This window comes from Stegodyphus dumicola, chromosome 2 (genome assembly GCF_044657685.1).
Source record: "Stegodyphus dumicola isolate Sdum_Otavi_A_Nest chromosome 2, ASM4465768v1".
NCBI classification, from domain to species: Eukaryota; Metazoa; Arthropoda; class Arachnida; order Araneae; family Eresidae; genus Stegodyphus; species Stegodyphus dumicola.
In genome coordinates, this window is record NC_140769.1 from 221,649,836 (window position 1) to 221,669,420 (window position 19,585).

The window sequence follows — 19,585 nt, forward strand, 5'->3', positions numbered from 1 at the left end:
TACTTCACAAAAATCCTGTTTCTTAACAGTTGAGAACAGGGAATATAAGTGTGAGATGACATAAATTGAGGCAACTTGAATAGGGGTTTTACTGTATTTAATATCTTAGAGAAGGGAACAAATTTAATTTTTAATTAAATTTCAATGATTGAAATAATAACACAGCAGTCCGAATAATTGACAGGACATCAGGAATACATTTAATGTGCACTGCATACAGTATTTACATTTACATTATATACAAATACATTATTTACAAACTTAAATTTCTTGTATAATTACCAAAAAATTTATTGTTGATGAAATATTTTTAAATTCATTTAGCATTAAATTTTGCTGAATTTAAACATCGAATTTGTTATTTAAAAGAATTTAAATGAATATTCTAAAAAAAAAAAATAGTAAAGTCTGCTTTCCAGATAAAGAAATGGACAGAAAATGAGCTTTTGAAGCAACAGAGGCATTGCACGAACATTCTGTTAGTCTCATGGACTTTATATTTTACTCCATTAGTTTTCAAGAGATGTGCCTAAGTTATCCTTTGCATCATACTTTTTAAACTTCTTTAACCTGCAGTCACTTTTGATAAGATGTGCCCTCCCTAGTATGTTTCCTTTACTAAAAGGCAGGGAGATAAAGCCGTACCTTTAAGCAGACTTTACTGCAAATAAAAGACCTTGTCAGTGATTAGGAAATATTGCTACTGACAAAGAAAGGACTAATCTATTCACAGCTTAGTGACATTAAAGTAATTACAAAAGTTCCACAACATAAACAGAATTGAGAAACGACTACAACTGGGAGAAAGTACATACTAATAACAAAAGAAATCAAAAATTAATTCTGTACTACAGGGGTGGCCAACTTGTTAATTTCTGTGACTATCTTTTATATTTTATGTGTATAACAAAAAGAAATAATTTTGGACCCCTGAAATATCATTCATGCTGTATATTGTTTTCTCACAAGTTTTAAATTTCAGGAACATCTCTGTGAAATAATGATTTAGTATAACCATATAAAATTATGGTATTTAAACCCTGTGATGTTCTGACCTCTTTGATGTTTCTTTTATTCAGATGTCTTTCAAAGTGGCCCAGTGTTACAGAAAATTTTGATATCAACATTAACATTACAATGACTTATTACAAAAAAGATAAAAAAACAAAGCAAAATAGCAATTTATTAAGATTATAAAAAATAAAGTGACATACAGTAATATAATTGTTGATATCTGTTTAACATATAGCAGTGCAAAACATTTCCCTGCGGTTTTTAAAGTCACTTGTGTTTTTTGCCATCTGTCAGATTATGCAAACTGAATGCAAATTTTTTAATAGGTAACTAAAAATTCAAATTGCACTTTAAATGACAGAATAAGCTTCTGCAATCCATTTATTAGACACTCCTGTTGTACTGCAATAAATCAGATTTAAAATCTCACTGAAGTAAATTTTTGTATGTAGTATATGACAGTTACATTTTCTGGTACGGTATTTTCTGATAAAATTTAATTCCAAACATCCATTCAGAGCCAGAACATATAAAAGTAGGCAGTCAACCTACATGGATGCCATTGAATAGTGTATGCTCATCAGCTTTTTAAATTCAAGAGTTAAGATCCTTCCATCTCTGATAACATTTTCTAACTCTTAAATGATTGTTTTTTTAGGGATTCAAAATTATTGTGCATGGTTCTGTACAAATATTTATATGCATTCACATAAGACCAAGAGAATTAGAAAAGTAATTATGTTTGATAATGAATAACATATACATCTTTCCTTCAAAATGCCCTTTTAATCACAGTTAATAATCACTGCAGCTGTCAAGTACTTTTGACGAACTGCTCATTTTATAGTTAGTGAAAGGCATTTTAAGCTTAAACCAGTGAATCCGATTTTATCATTTCTATTATTTATAAATATGTGAAATTATTTGATTTAAAATCACTTCATAGAATAATGATCACTGGTCATTATTTTATGAAGTCTAAATAGATAATTATTAAAATGATATAATAAAAATATTTTTAAAACATTTTGTTCTGCCATAAGTTACATGTAACTGTAATATAAAAAATATATTTGATGATTCTTCAAATAATGTTCTGTAGAATATTTCAGCCCAGTTGTTAGGATTTACACTAAAACATATGACTTCAGATGTGAATATTCATATTTTTTTTTTTTAAATTACACATCAACTTTGGAAGTGATTACATGCATAACATACATTAAAAAAAATTTAACTATATATTTTAAAAACTCTTAAAATACACTGGAATATAGACAAAACAGATTAATATGTTTTAGTATTTAGAATTTTCTTAAAAATTACCTATGAATATGATTTTTGAGTGTAGGCAACGCGACTTTTTTTCCCCTAAATGATTTGGATTTTTCGCGATTCCTATCATGTAAATCTGTACATATAATATTCAAACCTTCTCTTCGGTTCACACTAAAAATGTAAGTAGGTATTTTGACTAATGTCAGTACGTTGTAGACTTCGTACAGTTACGTTATTAGGTAAACGCCAAATTCAGCCAGGATGACATTAATTTTGTATAGATAATACTCATGATTACTTTCAGAACTTGCATTAGGTCATCTGTGAAATAAGTAGTTTCAGTGGTAAACTGATTGTTAGCAATAACGGCAAGCCATAGTTTTGAGTATTTTTTTATTATTGTTTTTGTCAAATCAGCATGTTTTTATTAGTATTAAACAGAGTTTCTCAAACTTTTATCTGTGCAAAAGTTTAGAAAAATATTTATATTTCAAGGAATATTCTATACAGGCATTACAGATATTTAGCCTAATCATCATCATTTCATGCAAGATCTCTAATGATGTTTTAGGGAATACTAGAATTCCAGGGAACCTGAAGTAAGAATTGGTGCTGTGAAAGAATTCAGTAATTACAGTGTGGGTTTTTTCAGGCTGTGTGCTAAAATGAAATAACTGAATCTCGAGTCAAAAGTATTCAAATTAGTTTTGTGACTGAACGTAAAAAAAAAGTGATCTTGTTTGAACTGATAAATTTGAGTTTTTTATCAGCTGTTTAATTCAGTTTTTTTAAACTCCTCCCCTTTTCTCATTAATTTTTTTACAACATTTCACAATTTATTTAACACATTATGGAAGTATTTATATGAATGTTGAAAACATAAAATGTGAAATGTCTGAAAACATGGAATCTTAATTATAAATTTTTCAAGTTAAGCAATGGCATCATAGATTATGTATATTAGAAATAAGTCTGAACCAGTATGATTAATTTTGGGGTTGAAGTAGAGTTAAATGTCATTTTTTAACTGTACAAAATAATGGGTCATTAAATACGGAGTCTTGAAATATGTCTCGACGTATGTATGCTTGCAATACCTTTCTCTTGCTTTTGAGTTTTTGCTGCTATTTTGATGAGCATTAGTCTTAAATAATTTTATTTGTAAAATAAAGCATAATTTTTAATAAAGGCGAGTTTAAAAAAATCTGCTATCAGAATCTAAATGTTAAAAAAAGCTATGTTGTTTCTGGAATACTATGAGTAACCTTAGCGCTTAAAAAAAAAAAAAAAAGCTAAATAATGGCAAATTATGCATCAAGAGCAAATCAAAAACTTGCAAAGGCAAAAAAATGTATAGTAGGCTGTTCAGTGGGAAACTGGAGAGGTTGTGCTAATTTCGCGTACAATTGAGGTCTTTGTCAGGTATGCAAAACATTGACCCTTCAGTTCTCAGTAGATGGTGTTAGCACAGCAGCGTTCGACAAGATGGCAATGTCTTTACAGTATGCGTCAAACAAGAGAAGTATTGCCAGATTTTTGTTAAGCGAAAAAAGTAATACACACGTAAGTTCATTGTCAAATTCAGTACGATGACAAATGTGTGAATCGAGTGGACAGAGAAGGTGAAAATCGGCATTATTTAATTTTGAGAAGTCATCTCACCTTGGTAACAAATGAGAACATTTCACATTGCAGTCGTCGAAAATACGGTACGAGAAATCAAGCAGATATCTCTAGTGGATTTTTAATACTGAATCATTATATCCTGCCATTCGTGAGAAACTGAAGTCATACAGAGTACATGCAAGAGAGATACACAAGGTTGACACCAGAAATGAAAGAACAACGTGTTGATGCTTGCTAAGAGCTTCTCTCTTGTCATAGGCTGGAGGTGAAGCATTTTTACACCCTATCATCATTAAAAATGAAAAGTGGTACACTTTTGAGTGTAACAAAATTCCGGTATGATGATGAGGTTCGGTCCGCGGTACATGAGTGGCTGTGCTTCCGCCAGGAAAATCATTTTCCGCGGTATTCATGTGCTTGTCAAGCACTGACATAATAACTAGATAAAGACGATTATATTGAATAGTGGAATTATAGATAGTATTTATCTCAAGGTTTTTAATATCCTCCAAATAATTCCTGTTGTCTGTTGTACACAGCAGTAAACTAGAAGATGACATGTGCTACTCGATGCCATGCTAAGATTGGAAAAAAAAGGGCAAAGAGGACGTTAAATTATTCGATGATGACTTGATAAATAATCTGACATCTTAAGTAAACTGTAAACTTATAGCATGCCGATTCACTTCTGAAAATATTTATGTTTTCAACCTGCGAGTGCACTTTATGATATGGAACACCAGCATGCGCATAGGTATGTCTGACCCCAATACATATATATATATTTTTTTTTAACTCGTAACAAAAAGAACATGTTTATGAGATTTAAATGTACTAAATATTTCACCTAACTCAGTGCAGTGTGTTTCTCGCGTATTTTTTTATAGTTATGTCAGTTAGATATGATGGTTTATAAATACTCCCCAAACACAGATCTGCCTTCGATCTCCATAGAATTTCAATATGAAATCGTTTTGTCTTTTGGCATGTGCATCTGCATTTATGACATTTCAAATATTAAGATTTTTTTAAAAATCTGTTTAGGCATTTTGTATTCTGTTAGCAGCTAGTATGTATAGTTCACTTTCTCATACTTTTGCGTTCCCAGAACAGATCAGTTCTCATGAATATATAGAACTGAGGTATTGGAATATTTGGTGTTGGGTATTTTGAAGGATTTCGTGGTTAGAAAATATGCTTGAAGGTACTCAACAAACAAAAGTCAACCAAATAGTTGACGACTATGTCAACAACACATGGCAGCAGTTCTCTGGAAAATGGGACTATCAAAATCCTCAGTTCAGACGTCATCCGGGTTCCGAGTCCTCACAAATAAGATTCTGAGAACTCGAAGTCCGAACGTGACCCTCTGGAACTGCGGGCTATGGATGTCCCAGTGATGAAACCCGAATCAGACGTCGGGTCGTTGATGATGTTGTCTTTAGGTGCCAGCATGACGCCATCTGTGTACTGGCCGGGGACTGTGATTCGAACTCTGTCCCCTGAACCGACTGTGGACGCGACTTGTAAACTCCGTAGATTACTCCTCTCTTGTAAGGCCTGGGTCACTTGCCGAATCTGTTCTTCCCTCTGAGGAAAAGTAGAATAATATAACTGGTTATTTGCAGGAAAAGTACAATTCGTTATACTGTCAAATATTGTATTATGAAGCTGTTTATCGAACGCTTCATAGCAGTCTTAATTATAAAGTAAGATCTGTTATAGATTCACTACAACCACTAAAGCGAGATATACCTTGATGTGCCAAAACTAAATCATAGCGCTTACTTTTCCATGCACCATACTAAGTCAACTAGGTATTGGACTCATTGTTTAATTGTATTTAAGCCATGCACATTTTGTGGATCTCATAACGAATCCCAGTTTTTTGCAGCCCCTTCAAACATTGAGGTCTTGCATATTATCCCATAGCAACAGGAGTTGATGTTCGGCATTCACGGAGGCTAATAGAAAAGAAAATCAGGATAGTGTTCATGGAACTAGTTTTATGCACTGCTTGCTTGATGGATTATCGATCAAACAATCGTAACCCGGAAACATGGCTTTTATAAATAGGTACAAATGAAATGACTAAGGTCTCTATATATCATTCTTGTCAAGAAAGGCTCTGATTCATCTAGTAATCCTTGCATATTTATATTTCAAGGCAGCATAAGCACCATGGCAGAGCCATCTTAATATTTCTGAATGAATCCATAACATCATGGCAGCCCCTTCACGTGCGAAAGCATATCTTTTAGTCAAAACAGCTTAATATGTTATTTGTTCAAATAAGGTCAAATGATGCATGTTATTCATATTTTCGAAGTCATAATTCTCTTATTTAGGTGAAATGTATTGTCAGATGCCACTTTGACACCCAATGTAACCCTGTTAACCGACGGTTTGCAGGCTTCATGGAATGTAATGCATATTATACGGTACATTCATTGACTGGTGGTTTGAGCTGCAGCAGCATTGAACTGTATTCTGAATGACACAGTCGTTCTCAAATGATTCCGTTCTTCCATGCACCTCAATTTTTTCATGTATTGTTTTCTGAAACTTACATAGTTCCAGCATATTCTTCCAATGCTGCTCGTAAAAATTGAAGAGCTTTTATTGCTTTGGAAGACAGAGCGCCTCATTCTTCTCACCTTCAAATTACGATAAATAATGCACACAGGTCATCTTTAGCAAATCGACAATGAAGTATTTTATTTAAATTCTTGACCGTTACGATATCCATCCGTCATTTTGATGCAATCATTCTCATCGTGGAAGAAACCACCCAAAGCTTAGTTAAATGTGAATGATTTGTAACTCTGCTACGTGTGACGTAGTGAACTGAGAATGATTGTTGAATGCCTACTTAATTATAAAATGCATTAATATATTCTCAGAGCTTAAATAGCGCTGGAGCCTGGCTCCGCTACTTCTCAATTTCTCAGGTAAATCGTAATTCTAGCCGAAGCCCTAAATAAAAGGGATCCAGCACTTCTTTTAATTAAGTGAAACACAGTTTCAGCAGATAATTAAAACAAAAATATGCCCTAAAATCGATTTTAACTTCCAAATGCATGTCTGTCTTTCTCTAGGGAACAAACACTTTGACGGAGGTTAAGAAGAAAACCCCCACCCGCATGTCATCTTCTGTTAGTGTAATAAATTTATGAAAGCGGGTAAAATATTTTGTTCCCGAAAGTATTAAAAGTGATTACTTTGGTAGTCCACGTCCAGCACTAATGACCTCACTGCAGAGTTCCCTCAGACTTTGAACTATGTAACCAAATACAGAGGACAAAAATTGTCTTATGCAGACCTTACATGTGTTCTCATGTTGTCATCGGATTATATTCGAGGGAAATTTTGGCCCAGTCGCATTCTGCTTGACAGCTAGAATTATATTGGGAGGTCATCGCTGTCAGAAAGCGTTGGACTCTTCTCTCTTTGTTTTCGAAGGTACACTTCTCCGTTAAGATTCTTTCCATAATCTCATACTGTTTCTAGTATTATCTATATTTTACTTTTCTCCTCAAATGTTCTGAAAAAAGAATGGTTTTCGTTTTTTCATCCATTGAAATAGCACGCTATACCGCATATTTAGAGTCTAAATTCAGTTGGATTCTGGCTGAGCTATTTCTTAGTTTTTGAATGAAATTTTAAGTCCAGCCGATATTTTATTTCTTTTATTTAACTGTTTGTCTTTAATTTAATAATTTATTAAATTTTTATTTATATTTTTTTTGAATTTTAATTTAATTATTAGTTATTTAATTTATTTATTTTCCCCCTTCTTCGTGACGGATTCGCGTTTCGCTACCGTGATATGCATAAATTACATGATCATCTGGAAATATTTCCCGGATTCATCGTTGGCTAACTGTGAATGATCTGTAACTCTGCCACATGTGTTATAGTGACCTCCGAATGATTGTTGAATGCCTTAACTATAGCATGTATTAATATACCCTTATTTTAGGAGAACTGGCTGGCATCCACATGACATATGGGAAACAACATGAAAAGGCAGATGTAGCCAGCTTGTTCCTTATACACGCTTTTTGTAGAGTTTGAATGAGGAAGGTTCAAACTAACTACTCACACTGTTTGCTGGAGGTTAAAACTTAAGAGCTTACCTAGCCAAAATATGTATACGGTGAAATTACTTATCATAACTATTTTTCAATGTAAAAACTAAGACGCTTCCGACAGTTTTTCCTCATGGCAATCATTTTCAGTATACTACTTTGATGATACATGTTTACCATCTGTGAGCGATCGCTTGCACTTTCTCAGCCATTAACAATTGGAGAAGTTGCTACGATTCCACGCAGTAACTGTTATATGCTATTGCTTCTCCCACTTCCCATTGAATTTCATCCAGAGCTCTTCGATTAGCTAACAGGAAACGAATTACAGGTCCTTAGGTTCAATTTAGGACGTCATTAACAAAGGCAACATTTGATCTGCTGTAGTAAAATAGATAAGACTAATAGTTTGTCACTTTTTGAGTTCCAAAAGAGAGAAAAATTATTTGACGTTATTTTTAGATTTTTGTTTCTCAGATATATATATATAGTTAAAAGAAAATTCCTAGTTCGTACGCTAAAAAGTTGCTTAAATACTGTGGTTCCGTGAAAATATTAACATAGGCAAAATAAGGTGCAATGAAATGTGTTACAAAGAGAAAAATAAACAATACAAACACTTGAATATTTACAAATAAAAATCGATACTAGTAAGTAATATGCTAATCAAAGTAAGGTATATTTAAAACATTAGAATAAAGTACGATCAAATGATTTAAGCAAAAATATAAAAACTAAGAAGCGGTAAATGGTAGATTAGCTTAATTCGAATCTCATTATGGCTCTTCAGGGGAAATTATTTTTTAATGAATTTCGAATCAAGCTAACTCCATATCGCGTTTCGCCGAAACACACAATTGAAACTGTACGCGAAACACTTTTTATAAATTAATTGAAAAAACTTTGCCAAAATCTTTAGTCTCAATTCTCTGTTACAATTTCCCGACGCGTCCGCTTGAAGACACACATTAAGGTGTAATAAAAACAATAGATAATGGAATGGTAATGCCGATGTACAAAAATAAATAGCGGTTTGCTATTAGTCAAAATATAGAAGATTTTATGGGAGGACCTACTAGCTTATAGAGTTTATACTTTGGTAAAAGTACCAAAAATTAAATTTAAAATTTAAAATAATAATAATAAAACAGAGGAATTTAAGTAAGGGTCTTGCCAAGACCAAAAATCTACATGAGAGAAAGAAATATTTTTTTTAAAACCAGACCTGGAGAGGCGCCGTCTTCATAGTAGTAAGATCAAACTCAAAAGGGGGGTGCAAGCAAACTGCTAACCAACAAGGCAAGATGATGTAAAAAGGGGGAAACACGTCATGAGGAAAGAGAGAATGAAAAGTGACTGACCGTTGGCAAAAACCTGACTCAGGGCAAGGGGGGGTCAATGCGTTGAAAGAAGCTAAAACTGTTCAAGATGGCGTCTTGCTTTACGAGTCTGAAGAAATTTGCGCTGGATGAAAGAAAAAATGGCTTATTCAACAAAATGTTATAATATGGCCACAAAAGTAAGAAGAAATAATGAAAAATAGCTATTTGTTAATTAAAGTCCAAATTCTTCAAGATAGAGGGTGATCAAGCTACCAGAAACAAAATGGCCCATAAGTCAATAACAGGAAAGAATTGGCCAGCAAATGCTTAAAATCTATTTAAGAATAGAATTAAAAGTATTGTGCCAAATTTTAAAAGGAAAAATTGAATCTGTGAGAGGAACTATTTGTACATTTATACATTAGATCTTCTGAATCAGCCATCCACTTTACACCGTCCCATAGGGCTTTAAGCATAAAATTTCATTATCTAACTCAAAAAAAAACCTAAAAGATAAAGTTAATGCCAGCTTTTTTAATATTATAAGCAAAGTGGGAGACGTACAGTGATACCTCACTTATTTCACGAACAATTTGATTTGCAAACAAAATAATTATCTGAACAAAAACATCTTGGATGACAAACGGTGTCTCGAAGAACACTCAAGTCGATATGACAGATTTTCAAACGTTTTCGAGGTACCTACACCACGTAATTAATACTCAGGGACTTCTAAAAGTATTTTAATATTTTCCATTGCTTAACTCTCATTAAACTTGACAGCAACTGACTTAAAAGACCATGAATTCAGCGTAGATGAAATTATGATTAGATTGGATTGCAGGCAGAGGCGTTTTCGTTTTGGTTATTTGTGACGTTATATCTCTAGGCAAAACCGCGGGTTAAGAAGTTAACAATAAAGATGTGAAGATGTTACTAAAAATCCATAAAAATGAACTCAAAAAGAAAATAATACAACTTACTAACAAAATGCGACTGCGGAGGAAATTTGATTTCTGATCGGCGAAATTCGTGCAAAATGAAGTTAGATGCAAAGTTTTCACGTATCGTTATCACCCTCATAAAGCAGTAGTAAGCTACAGCATAAACATTTTCAGTCCCGATGTTGTATCTTATTTTCAAAGCATTCTTAAAACGCAAGCAACAACAAATTACATTTGAGAAATTTTGATTGAAATGGAGCCCCAGTGAGTCTCAGTCAGGGTTAACTGGCGCTTTTAGAGACAAAGATAAAATAAGAAAAGATGGCCCTTGAAGACGGTTACATTGTTTTTATGGAAGGGAATTCCATATCCAAACAATAGTCATCATTTTTCACTTAAGCCGTCCATCCCCTCTTTTTTTTGGAGGGGAGGGTTACTAATGGCAGGTACTAACCAGGGGCGTAGCTAGAGGGGGGCATCTATCCCCGGGCGCAGAATCCAAGGGGCGCCAAATTGATGTTACGACATTTTAGAATTAAATGTTTTCCATCCTTGGCAAGCAGTAGGGGGCGCGAAATCTTCAGTTGTCCCTGCTGAAAACCCTAGCTACGACTCTGGCACTAACTGTTATAGGCATTGGCCACTACTAAGGCCGGAAGCAGTGGTCACTTTATTATGAAGACGGCTTAATAGGCGGGCATTGCCTCCTATGACGGGGCAAGCAATTTACATCCACACCTTCTTCGGGATTTGAGCCAAGGCCGCATGTAAGCAAAATGTCACTGCTAGGACAACGGCTTGAATTTGGCCAATGGCAGCCCAAAAGACCATCACCATTAACTCCGCCTATAATGATGATATCACAAGGCCTGAAATTTGTTTTACCGGACGTTTTTCTTTCTTTTTTCTTAAGTAGTAGTTTGCAGTATTACCTCTACTTTGAAAATTACCGCCACTGAACTTCCTGACTAATTCTAAAATGAGATAGTGGAATCATTAGATGAAGCTGTTACAATAAGAAGTAATTTGAAAAATATGGGAGACATTTTTCAAATGATTTACGCATGCTTAAATGGACACAAGAAATTGCTCAGAAAATAAATACTCAATGGGTACAAGAAATTGCTCAAACAAATTCCCAATGGAACACCAAAACTTCAAATCCAACTTGTGAACATCTTATGTATTCCTAAGTACACAGTCGCTATTTTTTAATTTCCTTAGTTTCATGGATTTAAACATGCCTAAATCATTATGCTACTGATACATAATATATTGTACGTAATTTTCACAATGATGTAAGCATTATGATTATATATAACTGTAATATATTAGATTAGTTAAGATATGATTAAGTAATTTATAGCAATAAACACATTAGATTAGGCTTTCTAACTTCTTTAATTTTATTTAAATATTAATATACGAGTATTATAAATAAGTATTAAGAAAACATAATGTAGTTTAAGTTCACATTATAAAAATTACGGAAGAACTAACAAGTTCAAAATTAGCGCAATTTTTAAATGAATTTAAAAAGTCGAGATTTAAAAAAAAAAAAAAAAAAAAAAAGAAACTAACGAAGCTGTAAGAATATTGTTTCTCTTTCCGAAATACAAGAAAATTTTTTAACGTTAAACAAAATGTGAACAATAAATTTTAGAACTGAAAATTCTAAATACATAAAATTTATTGTTCACATTTTGTTTAATATTAAAAAAATTTCTTTTGCGATGTATTTCGGAAGCAGAAACAGGTAGAGTCCAAATATTCTTACAGCTTCACTGGAGTTTTTTGATGTAGACATTTTAAATAAATAAGTATTATATTGTTATACTTATACATAATATATTTATATATATATGTATATATATAACAATAAAGTTTTATTAATAACTATCATGATTAATATATGTATAATAACTATTATAATTTTAATTCAGAAGTGAAACAACGAAAAATCAGCGTTATATTTTTTAAAATTTTCACAGGACTGGTTTGGATGGTTTTACCGAACCACCATCCTCAGCTGCAAAAACGCAAATGAACGAGCTCTCTTATCTAATCATTATATCCTATCTCGTTCATTGCAGTGACCCATTTGTGTTTTTGCAGCTGAGGATGGTGGTTCGGTAAAACCATCGAAACTAGTCCTATGAAAATTTGAAAACATAACGCTGATTTTTCGTTGTTTGACTTCTGCATTAGTATTTGTTCGGCGTGTTATTGTATCTTAATTATTATAATTTTGTTTATTAATCATGATTAATAATGAAATTATCATTAATTAATTGTTATTATGTGCAATATAATAATGTTTATTAACAATAAATTATAATGATTATGTATAATATATTAATATTTTATCTTCAATAAATTAATATAAAATCTGTATTTTTTCTCTAATTAACGATAATGATCACTGGGAATTGGAGAAAATGAAGATACTTATATTGACAATACAAATATTTTCAGAAAGCAATTTATATGCCGTCATAATTCTCAGAGGTAAGTTGGTAGAAAAGTGAGCGTAAGTAATGTTAAAAAAATGCAGATTGTAAAGCTTTTGTGAAAATAATGATTAAGAAAGACACAAAATATGTAAGATACAAGGATAAAGTTGTCAAAGTAAGTTACGTGTAGATTTGACTTTGCTTATGTAAGCATAAAAGTAGAGTTTGTATTTATTAAGTTTCCCTCATCTACAGCCAACTGGCAAATGGGGAACTATAAAAAGATAAGAATAATACAAGTAATTAAAATCAAAAAAAGTTAGCTTAATTTGACATAAATTTTTAATAAAACTCCACCAACTGCAAGAGCACTCAGACGGTCTTGTCTTTTCCAGGAGCAAAAGGTTTTGTTTCTGAAAAAGTTTTGCTTTTTATATTGCCAGGTTTCTGTTCCATTTGATATAATAGCTTTGAACGTATAATAACATACGCGTACTAAAATTTATTAATTGTAATTTGATGCGCATTAAAGTCAGTTGTTTTATAATTTGTGTTTTCTTTACTTGTATAATACATGCATATATGTGTGAGTATACAAATACATATCTCTTACATTAACATCTACTCAATCATCTGCCTGGAAAAACATTAGCCCATTTTCACTTGGCAAACATAGCCATCTTCACCATCTGACTGAATCCAATTTTGTACTGGAACAGTAGAGTAATCCTTAATATTCCGAAAGAGACACTAAATCGTTATATACATATATAAAAACACTTTGCTTCCGTAAAACTAAATGTACACTCAAAGAAAGCACTTCGCAAAGCACAACAGTAGATTGTAAACAAACGTCAGTTTCATGAGGGCGGAGTTAATGGTAATCCTCATCTGGACTGCCAATTAGCCAAATTAAAGCCGTTGTCCTAGCAGTGTACGTTTTGCTTATATGCGCTCGGGCTCTTCGATGCGGCAGCCCACTTCTAGCATCTCTGCACCAACGCCGAAAGATGTTGTAAGTGTGGATAATCGCATATGAGAAGCCTTGCCCGCTGAAGGAAGATGAGAAGCCGACATGCATTTTTTTGCAAGCAATCGCATGTAAGTTCCTATAGAGGATGTGAGGCATACAAAAAACGCTTCGAGAGGAAGAAGACCGTGCAAAAAGCGAAGGAACCTGAACTCACAGCAGCAGACTTTCCAAACCTCACTCAAAATCAAAAAACTGCCGGAAAGAAAGTGCCGAGCTACAGCTAAAGTAAAAAGGCTAAAGCCCTCACCAGATGAGATAACGGAAGCTGTGTCATGACTGCAGGACGAGAAAATTAGAAATTTCTTAAGTACGATTGTCGGAAGAATTCAGAAAATTAGAACAGCAAGAAATACTGCAGAGAAGTTTGCAGCTGGTTTTCAGGCAGCGCTCCAACTGATGAAATTCGCTGAATCTGAAGATTAAACCGCTAACTTGACCGAAATACTAGATAATTCATCGCACTTTGAACTCAGAACTATTTCGCCATCCTCAATTCAGAAATCCTTCGTATGTGACTTGCACTTGACTTTTGCCACCGACGGATAACCTGAGGCAGATCGCATAACTATGGACTGTGTTTTTTGCCCTCGGGCGTAGTGTTCTTACACCTTAAATTAATCTAACTACCGCGAATGACCTTAATCGGCATACCTCGATCGAACTGATAAAAATTCTTAGAAATTGACACCAGCAGTGAAGCAGAGGTTTAGGTTTAGGTGCGGCGGTCAGAGTTATTAAGCAATTTCCCGTCTGGGCGGCCCATTCTCCTTCATGCAGGTATAGTAAAAGGTACCGCTGTAAAATTTAAATAAACAATTATATATTGTTCAGGAGCGATTTAATATTTTCTGCCTTCATTCATATAGGAAAGTTGTTTGGGTCGATGAACAGCCTTCAGGAACGAATTAAATTATTGAAACGACGTACTAATTTAATCTGAATATTATTGATGTTTAGATCTTGTGTTCTAATTTCGAATGTGTACTGAATTTTAATGATGCTTTGGTTAAAAAATATGCTGAAGAGTTTCGTACAGGAAATCATAGTTCTGCTTTTCATTATTCTAGAAGTAATTCAAAGGAATTTCTTCAAATATATGCCCCACTTTTCTGTAATAATATATTATAAAGCTTCACCTATAAAATGCATAATCTTTCTAGAATCTATAGTTTTCTGTAGTTCTACCTGACCAAGTATATAAAAACATTTCTTCAGTTAAAAAAAATATATATAGAACTTGTTAAGATTTATGTATGTATGTTTAAGTCAGGGCTAAGTTGACTTCAAACCCATTTCCTTTAAGGCTATGTTTTTGGAAATAACAGCAATGATATATCGTAAACTAATGGAGCCATATTTTTTAAAATTAAGACTTGTTTGATTTATGATTAAATTCTCTACAGAACTAGAACAAAATCTTTTCATTATGAATTATTACGGGCGGAAAAATTGAAAAAAGTTGTAAAATTCTTTTCTTGTTCTTCAAGACACGATTTTTCGCGAAGTTTTATTCGGAAGATAAGAGTTTAGATGGATCACATGACTATGGAAAGAAAACTAGGGCTGTACGGGCCAAAAAATTATGGATGCTTTCATTGAGGACTTTTTTAAATTTATCTCTAACCATAGTGCCTATACTTTCGGATTACAAAAATACTTTATTTTCCCATTTGAACGCTGTAATTGTGGTCTTTATTGCTTATCGAGACTCAGAAATGAAGATTAACTTATTATTTTCATGAAGGTAAGAATTGAATGGAGCCACTACGAGCAATACTTGCTGTAGGACTGGTAAGCTAACAGAAAAGCCTATGAACGTTTTCATTGATGAGATTTCCTGCCTCTCTGGTTTCTATCAAGCCAATCAAACTGCTATTTACCTATAAGCGTTTTTCAGTTTTAAACATGCTAATAAAAACACCGCTTTTAAGTAAAATAAATATTTTTGTCACACAAATGAAATGCTTTTTAAACTTATTACAATTAAATTTTAGAAGCATTAACAGTTTGCAATGAACACAAAACAAACTATTAATAAAAGTCTTCAAATAGCAATGATAAGCATGGGGATGTAATTCCAAAGCAATACCTAAATACGGAAGATAATTTAAGTGATAGTAGTAAAATCGAAATTGCATGCAGATATAGCATTAATAAATAATACTTTAGTTAAAAAAAAAAGAGAGAGATGGTAAATGCATTATAATTTTCTTTGGAAATCCTCCAGCTGGTAAATAGCCAAAAATAGAAATTGAAGACAATCACAGATCGACTTCAGAATAAAATGATAATTTTTTTAAATCATTTTCTGTACTTAATGGAATTAAAAATATAATAAATTATTCCCTGAAATGTGATTAATAATACTGATTTATAATGAAAACACGAAATTCATCAGAAATTTAAAAAATACACACACGCATCAATTTCAGGCAACAAATAAATCGTAGCAATTATGACATTCTTTTCAGTTCTTTGACATCTTTTGATATCTGAAAATGCATCTCTTCAGTTCCTGTATTTAAGCACTCAGATAAATATGTTGCTGTGATAACCATCACATTTTATTAACTAATTTTAAGCAATTTAAAATTACGTAAATAAAATCCCTCAAATTTTCATTTTCAAAAAATCCTTTAAATAATCATAATTTTACCATGTTACAAGATATCATTCTGTGTGTATTATCAAAAAACAGTTAAGAAAAACATTTAAATAATTATACATCTTATCTCTAATATAGTTAAAATAGATAGACATTTTCGATACAGAAACGATCACGCCTAGTGAGTTCTAACACAAAAGAAAGCAGAAACTGTGAATTGAAAAGACAATATAAATTTTATATAATCACGACGTATCTGTGGAAGCTTAACTTTTTTATTTTGTCATGCATCATTTCTTTCAGAACATTCAACAGCAAAGCAACAAACCATTGCTTCGCTTTAAATTAAAATAAAATATTGAAAATATTGTTGAAAGCATCAGCGACGTCCAAAGCATTCCATTTTAACGTGGGTCGATAAAAGTGTGATGTGAGAACCGACTCGTTATCGGTCTCATTTAAGGCACAATTTGTCTGTGCCATCTAATTCTTAGCTCCATGCTATTTTGTATTTAATTACTTACTTACTGAATAAAATATTCAGAATACAAGCCTTAGTTAAAGCAAACGATGTTCCTCCCCATTGTTTCCAGAGGATTTTATCCGTTTGTGGAAATGAGGTTTAGGGGATTAGATACTTTGCGTCTAATGAGCATGCACAGATTTGCAAGCGCGTGCGTGTTACAGGAAAAGTGCTTGCTATTATTTCATGGTTCGTTAATAGCTTTGGGTAGTGTGAATCACTTCTTAAATAAGATGACGTCCAATCTTTCAAACTTTGAATAACATCTGAGGTGAAATTTTTTGTGAATCTAGATGTCAAAACGAGAGAAATTTGCAAACAATTTTAAGCATAGCGTGGTGATCAGACTCTTAGCAGTACCAGAGTATTTGAATGGTGCAAACGGTTTAAAGCTAATCTCAAAATAATGCCCACTGAATGTGGCTCTCAGTCTATTGTGATCGTTCCTGTGAATATTTAAGTAAGTGAGAAGAATGATAATCTATGTCTATGTTCAGTTTCTGAAAACGAATGCACGTCCGTACACTGGCCATCGCCTAGTTTGAACTTTACAGGAATATGTCCTGCCACACAAACCTTACAATTTTTTCCTCATTTCTAGCGATTTTCACTTATTTATTTCTAGCGATTTTCACCAGCACTTCCTTGGAGGCCAGAATTTGTGAAGCCTACGATCCGTTCATGGTTGTTATGTACTGAGAAATCCTTCTACTCTTTCTTATTGAAATGCTAATAAAACCCTGGGATAATTGCATTATAATGGAGGAGAAATCAAAAATTAAATCATTCCTATTCATTATTCATGTTTTCTTATTCTAAATAATAAAAGGTCTCTGTTGACTTGGACTTCTTTCGTATGTTCTAAGAAATACTGGCCACTTGCTAAAGTGCCTACCATGAGATGTTTCACTTTATGTTGTAAAGTATTTTATAATTAATTTTCTATGGAAAGAAGTAAATCACTCTTTTTAAATGTGAATATCGCCCCTTAATACAAAGTCATTTTTAATTTTATAATTATGTATATTATAGAAATTTCCAATTATTAAAATTTAATATAGGAATGCAGGTTTTTGTTTTTCCTTTGTAAATATATGGAGGGAGGATTTAAAATTAATTTACACAGAAATTATGGTAACTTATTTATCAGCCTCGCATTGCCAAGCTATTAAGAAACAAAACTTCATTTACTCACTTCTGAAATCTGACGGCGCAATTCATCATTTTCTCTTTGCAATCGCAAATGACGGTCTTCCTCTTCTCTACTCGTAATAGTATCTGTCAAGGTCCTGGCATCGATTCGCTCACGAGGTCGACGAATCAGTTCCAAGATCTGAAAAAAAAAATTAGAACATAAATTTCCTTTCGCGGCATGTATTATCATGTTTGGTAGTCATGAAATTGTAAACCGTTGAAGTTTATGGAATTAGTTCGTAAATATCACTTTGAAATTCGAAGACTATGTATGGTATCATCTGTTGTAATATATATGAAATCAAATAAAACAATGCTATTTTTGAATACAGAAAGCAGTAAAGGACGAACTGGTGGAAACTATATGAAAGCTGCACACGTAAGCATCAGCATCATTTGTGTAATAAGCGATAAGGTTAAATAGTCTGGAAAAAATTCTCCAAGTTAAAAGAAACCTCTGAATGTAAAGAACTACACCGTGGGAACAATCTGACTTTGGGAAGAGGCACCGGAGTGGTTACAGTACGAAATGAATGTAAGAATCAGTATTTTATATAGCACTTTTGTATCTTTGTGAATGAAGATGTTGTAGTGAATTAGAGATTATACTTATCTTACAATATCTTTGCACACTGCAACTACTCCCGCAACATTGCACATTATGGTTCTACTAACTCATGACAAGTATAGAGGTAGGGATTCAATATTTACTGACCAAAGAGAATTAAACATTTCTCGCTCGCCGATAAATAGGTAGGATTGTCAGAAAAATATTTTCTCAGTTGCTCATTGCCAATAAAAATATAACTTCTCCTTTGTGAACTCACCTTCGGTATGAAGATGAGGGCCATGGACAAAAAGGAACAAACGATTATAGCAAGGGCTACAAAAGCAAATGTCGCATCCGTCTGGCTGCTAATTACCAAAGTTACAGGAGCTGTTATCAGACACAGAACCTAAAAGAGAAAAAAAGAGGTATTATTTACATTGTTAAGAAACAAACAGTAACTAGAATATACACTAAAAATAGAATTAACGTCTTTCTTATGGTTAACTGTAGCAGAACTTTCCAAACATTTTTCTGATGACTACTCATTTATCCATGTTCTTGCGATTTTTAATATTGATTCTGAATTATAAGTGCTATTGTAAACACTATTTAGTATTAACATTTATCCAATTAATTTCAAGTCTGTGCTTAGTGTGCCCTGGTATAGTTTATCAAGACGTGGTATTTTAGTTGAGAAATTAGCACGCCAGTCATCTTTAAGAAATATTTTGCTTTTCTGTTTAGATTTTATATTTTCTATAGCAAAAAACGTCCATTTGTAAAAAAGCAGCTAATGAAAATGGAAGGAAAAATTTTTCTATACCCTTTTTCAGCCTAACGTTATACATAAATGCAAAAGGACGATACTAAGTTATTCAAACATTTTACTTCAAGGTATAATGGCATGGTAAATCTAATGCGTTTATAAGCAACGAAAGGATTAACGATAGCC

The 19,585-nt window shown here is 32.8% G+C and overlaps 1 protein-coding gene across 3 annotated transcripts in view; it reads right to left on the reverse strand.

Moving 5' to 3' along the window:
- GABA-B-R1 (gamma-aminobutyric acid type B receptor subunit 1) overlaps positions 1–19,585 on the reverse strand; it is a 78,173-nt gene that overhangs the window by 17,733 nt on the left and 40,855 nt on the right. For 2 of the 3 annotated variants that reach the window (XM_035366192.2, XM_035366193.2), the window contains exons 15-16: positions 18,911–19,039; positions 18,085–18,222 (exon numbers count right to left, since the gene is read on the reverse strand). In XM_035366192.2, the coding sequence (XP_035222083.2) occupies positions 18,085–18,222; positions 18,911–19,039 (267 nt within the window). Of the gene's footprint in view, positions 1–188; positions 5,509–18,084; positions 18,223–18,910; positions 19,040–19,585 lie in introns of those variants that run through there. The other variant, XM_035366191.2, reaches the window with a different exon arrangement.